The following is a 4,667-nucleotide window of genomic DNA, read 5'->3' as shown; positions in this document are numbered from 1 at the left end:
GAATTTATGAAATTTGGAGAAAATAAATTCAAGGAGTTGAATTTGTAAAGTTTAAGAATTTAATTTATTAAACTCAAAAGTTGAGTTTATTAAATATTAAATTAAATATAGTGGGAAGTATGTTTAATAGGCTTGTAGGAGTACAAGTCCAACCTACTAAATAATTAAAGTTCTTAATGGACTTTGATTAATTAATTAAACCCGTTGGACTAGTCCAATTAATTAATCAAGCCCATTAATGTTAATTATGATTATTAGGTCATGGAATTTTAAATAAATAAAAATTCTTGACCTAAAATCATAGCCTCCACAAAATTGAGTTGTGCCAATTTCGAGAATCACCAATTTTGGAAATGCAATAAGAATCTTTCATTAACTTAATTAATCCAATTAATTAAGTAAAGGAATGATTATTATGGAAAAAGATTGATTAATTCTAAAAATTGATTGCATGTATTCGGTGGATTCTTTTCTTTTGAAGATTTGAGAAATAAGGCATCCGATAATTTTTCCTTGCCTTTTGGACAATAACTTTCGGCTCCTCCATAATTCTTCTTTGTGCTCTCAAAAATTGTGTTCTATCTCAAATACAAAATCTTCTACACTTCCTAGTGCGAGTTAGAAGAGGAACATATATTCCGGTCGTGGACCTGATTAGTAGATCGAAGACCGTTCGTAGGGGATTCACGAAGAGCTATCTCCGCTAACCCCGGAATAGTTGGAGCCCAGTGATTTATTCACCAAAGGTATAAGAATTTCTAACGCCCTATGAATGTTTATGTATTTGTTAGAACCATACGAGTGTCCAAAATTATTTTGAATTTCAAAATAAAATAAAAAATTTAAACTTCCGCAGCGATTTTGGGCACGTAGAAAACCGAGATCCAACACACGTGCACGCTGCGGAAAGTTGTATTAACAACGTACATATGCACGCCGTTGATAAGAGTATAAACAGCGTGCACGTGTACGACGCGGATAATTTTGAACTTTTAACCGCTTGCAACTGTGCAGCGTGCAATGCGCGCTGCGGAAAGCTCATATGCACGCTGCAGAAAACCATTTTTGTTGTAGTTACAAAAGCTAACTCCACTTGTACCAAAGTAGTTGGAGCCAAGTGAAAACTATTCACTAAAAGTATATATTGAACATCTTATGAATCTTTATTTAATTTAAACCACACGAATGTCCAAATATTTTTATTGTCAAAATAAAAATTTTAATACTTCCGCTGCGATTTGGACATGAAAATACCACGATATTCCAACAGTTTGCTTCCTCGTTACAATTCCAAAACGAAATGAAAATCTACAATATATCAAATAAATATATACCATGTCTCCTCTAATAATATCATTTCCAATTGTTGGCAACAATGTCAGCAAGATCAACAACCCTCTGTGAGTAGCCCCATTCGTTATCGTACCAAGCAATAACCTTAACCATATCATCTCCCATGACCATTGTCAGGGATGAATCCACAGTGGATGATACGTCACTGCAACGGAAGTCCACCGAAACAAGTGGTTCATCACAAACAGATAAGATCCCATTGAGCTCTTTGTCGGCTGCCTCTCTAAATGCCGCATTCACTTCCTCTGCAAATGTCTTCTTCTGGACCTGGACGACAAGGTCCACCACTGAGACATTAGGGGTGGGGACACGAAGGGCAATGCCATTTAGCTTCCCTTTGAGTTGGGGAAGAACAAGGGCAACGGCCTTTGCTGCACCAGTAGATGTAGGCACTATGTTCAGTGCTGCGGCTCTTGCTCGTCTCAGATCACGGTGGCTTGCATCAAGAAGCCTCTGGTCTCCTGTGTAGGAGTGTGTCGTGGTCATTGTTCCCTTTATGATACCTACATGGGACATAATGTACTCTTACCTTGGTCTGATTGAATCAAAATATCCTGACTATATGTTATATTATACTCTCAAAAGACCCGGAAAACTGGGAAGGGTGTGATAGGCAAGTTAAAATTTTCAATCCCTTTAAATTCTAAATTTATTGTTATTTTTGGAACAAATGGTTTTCTGAAACAGAATCATATTCATTAGTTTACACATTAAAAATCCAAGAGATGCAATCTTTTCATATTATGTTAGATATGTCCTGAGATTTTAACCGCGAGCCTGTGTTGATATGGTCAGCAATCACTTGTTTGCATGTAAATTAATTTTAGGCGCATGTGCTTTGGATTTCCACGTGTATATAAGAGCGCATCATAAAGTATGAAACTAGCTTTGTTTAATGTCTCATGCGCTCGACTTCAGCTTATAGAGCAAGCGGTTTATAACAAGTGCTTACCGAACTTTTGATCGAGCACTTTAACAAAAGGTGCGAGGCAGTTGGTTGTGCAGGAAGCATTGCTAATGATGGACTCGTTGTGGTTGTAATCATCGGCATTCACACCAACAACATAAGTAGGAATGTCTCCCTTTCCAGGTGCTGTAATAAGAACCTTCTTTGCTCCGGCTTGAATGTGTTTCCCCGCACCATCTCGATCAACAAACACTCCAGTTCCCTCAATTACCAAATCAATCCCCATTTCCCTGTTACACAGCCCACGAGATATGAAATAAAAACAAAACAAAACAAACGTTGTTATACTTGTTGGTTATTTATTTCTGTATACCCCCAAGGGAGATTGACTGGATTACGATCCGACACGACTTTAATGATCTTTCCATCGACCGAGATGGCATCGGCACCGACGGCCTTAACATCTGCCTCAAATGTACCAAGTGTAGAATCATATTTCAGAAGGTGAGAGGCCTGTTTAACACCTCCACTGTCGTTAACGACGATCACGTCCAGTGGGGAGTCCTTTCTTCCATGCCAACACCTCAAGAAGTTCCTTCCGATCCTTCCAAATCCATTGATTGCCACCTTCAGTTTGGCCTCCACAACTGCTTTCTTGTTCTTGTTTCCGCCAATCTATCATTTATTCATGAGGCATAGGTGGGCATGTTTAGATCACCATGCAGATGAGAATCTGAGAAAAGTATGAACTTACAACTGATGTCTGGAAGGAGATGACGGATACGAAGTCGTCCTTGAGTCTCCGGGTAACTGGAAGGGCTGATGATGAGCTACGGAGGCCAGAAAACTCTGAGAGGCCTTTGCTGCAGCCCACCTGCAGTATGCATCTTTTCTTGCATCATATACATGTACACACACACACACGGGCGCATATAGAGTGAAATGGTAAACTTGTTGAAGTACATGAATATGAAAGATGTATAGAGTGTGAAGTAGCTAGTAGTGGACCTGCAGAGAAGAAATAACAGCTGTGGCCATTTTCTTGAGCTGGTGCAGTGAGCTAGCAAGTGTTGCTGCTGCTGTTTCTTCTTTTGTTTATGGTTTTTCGAGTTGCAAAATCAGTTGAGATATGGGTTTTTTTTTTTTGTGGTGGAGTAAGGGGATCGTAGGAATGTGGATTGGAGAAAGAGAGTGGATTGGATGAGATTTTTGTGATGGATTTAGCCTCATACTCATTGAATGGCTATGCTTCAATTTTTTATATTTTTTGGTACCTTTTTCCAGTCTCTGGTTTCTTGGAAATAAATAAACATATGAATGACACCACAAAAGTAATTAATCGAGTTTTTAAAATTAAAAAAAAATAGATGTTGTATTCAGACTTCAGTAAGACATGAATTAATGAGCAATTGGTTAAGTAACGTCTACTATTAAAAGATATTGCTAGAATTTTTTTTGTAAACTCATTTTTGAAAATTAACATTTTATGCATGCCTGCGATGCCGCTGGAAATTACACATTTTTAAATAATAGCAATTAAGTGACATATTAAAATACTGCAGTTAAAAAAAAAAGAAATCATCAACCCTAGCATTGCGTTTTAAAATAATGCGAATATGAAACGGGTAAAAATCTTGACATCCATCAACATAATAAAATGAATGAGTATGAAAATAATCATCCGCTCTAACTCAAACGTAATGTGAGGAAAATACAGTCCTCGGGTTCGTGTGCGTACATCCAATTCTGCCTACTAAGTCTTCGGAAACTCCAATCTCCTGATCAATATGCTCATCTGCATCATTCACACTTCGTGAGTCTAAAGACTCAACACACCTATATCGTTATAGCAAGTACATATACATAACAAGCAACAGTGAAAAGTACCATAATAAAAATACATTTCATTATCTTAAAAAGTCAGATGCATAATCCTGACCCGTCGAAGCATAAACATGTTCATAACATATCTCATCATATCAATATATACGTGTTCGATTTCTTAATTTAAATTCCGTTCATTAGTTGTGACATTCGTATTATCGTATTAGACGATGGATCCATCTACGTATAACTACGGTACTCGGCGGCGGGGACATCATCGATAATATTACCCATCCACTAAGCCTTGACCTTACATGTCATCGTATTATCGTGTCATAAGATTAGTCACAACCAACTCCCTTACTAAAAAATATGTCATCATAATCACTATTTATAAAAATTATGCATATATGTAAATTTTTCTTTAAATCAAACATGCAACGTATTTTTCATATTTACATAAGAATTCATATTCTTGATAACATAAACATTTAAAACATGTCAAATCGTGTTTAGGGAGCTGCCACTACTGCTAACTCGACCGGGGTGCTAAATAACCATTTTGCCCCTGGAAAACCACCTA

The 4,667-nt window shown here is 37.3% G+C and overlaps 1 protein-coding gene across 1 annotated transcript; it reads right to left on the bottom strand.

Moving 5' to 3' along the window:
• Positions 1-1,142: 1,142 nt before the first annotated feature.
• Positions 1,143-3,472, bottom strand: LOC142524243 (glyceraldehyde-3-phosphate dehydrogenase A, chloroplastic). The gene is made up of 5 exons (XM_075628131.1): positions 3,269-3,472; positions 3,015-3,134; positions 2,634-2,935; positions 2,306-2,550; positions 1,143-1,856 (listed from the first exon to the last, which is right to left on the bottom strand). The coding sequence occupies exons 1-5, from the start codon at positions 3,296-3,298 to the stop codon at positions 1,354-1,356; spliced, it is 1,200 nt and encodes a 399-aa protein (XP_075484246.1). The 5' UTR covers positions 3,299-3,472; the 3' UTR covers positions 1,143-1,353.
• Between the last annotated feature and the right edge of the window lie 1,195 nt (positions 3,473-4,667).

Source organism: Primulina tabacum, chromosome 14 (assembly GCF_025594145.1).
Source record: "Primulina tabacum isolate GXHZ01 chromosome 14, ASM2559414v2, whole genome shotgun sequence".
NCBI lineage: Eukaryota > Viridiplantae > Streptophyta > Magnoliopsida > Lamiales > Gesneriaceae > Primulina > Primulina tabacum.
This window is presented reverse-complemented; position numbering and strand designations above follow the sequence as displayed.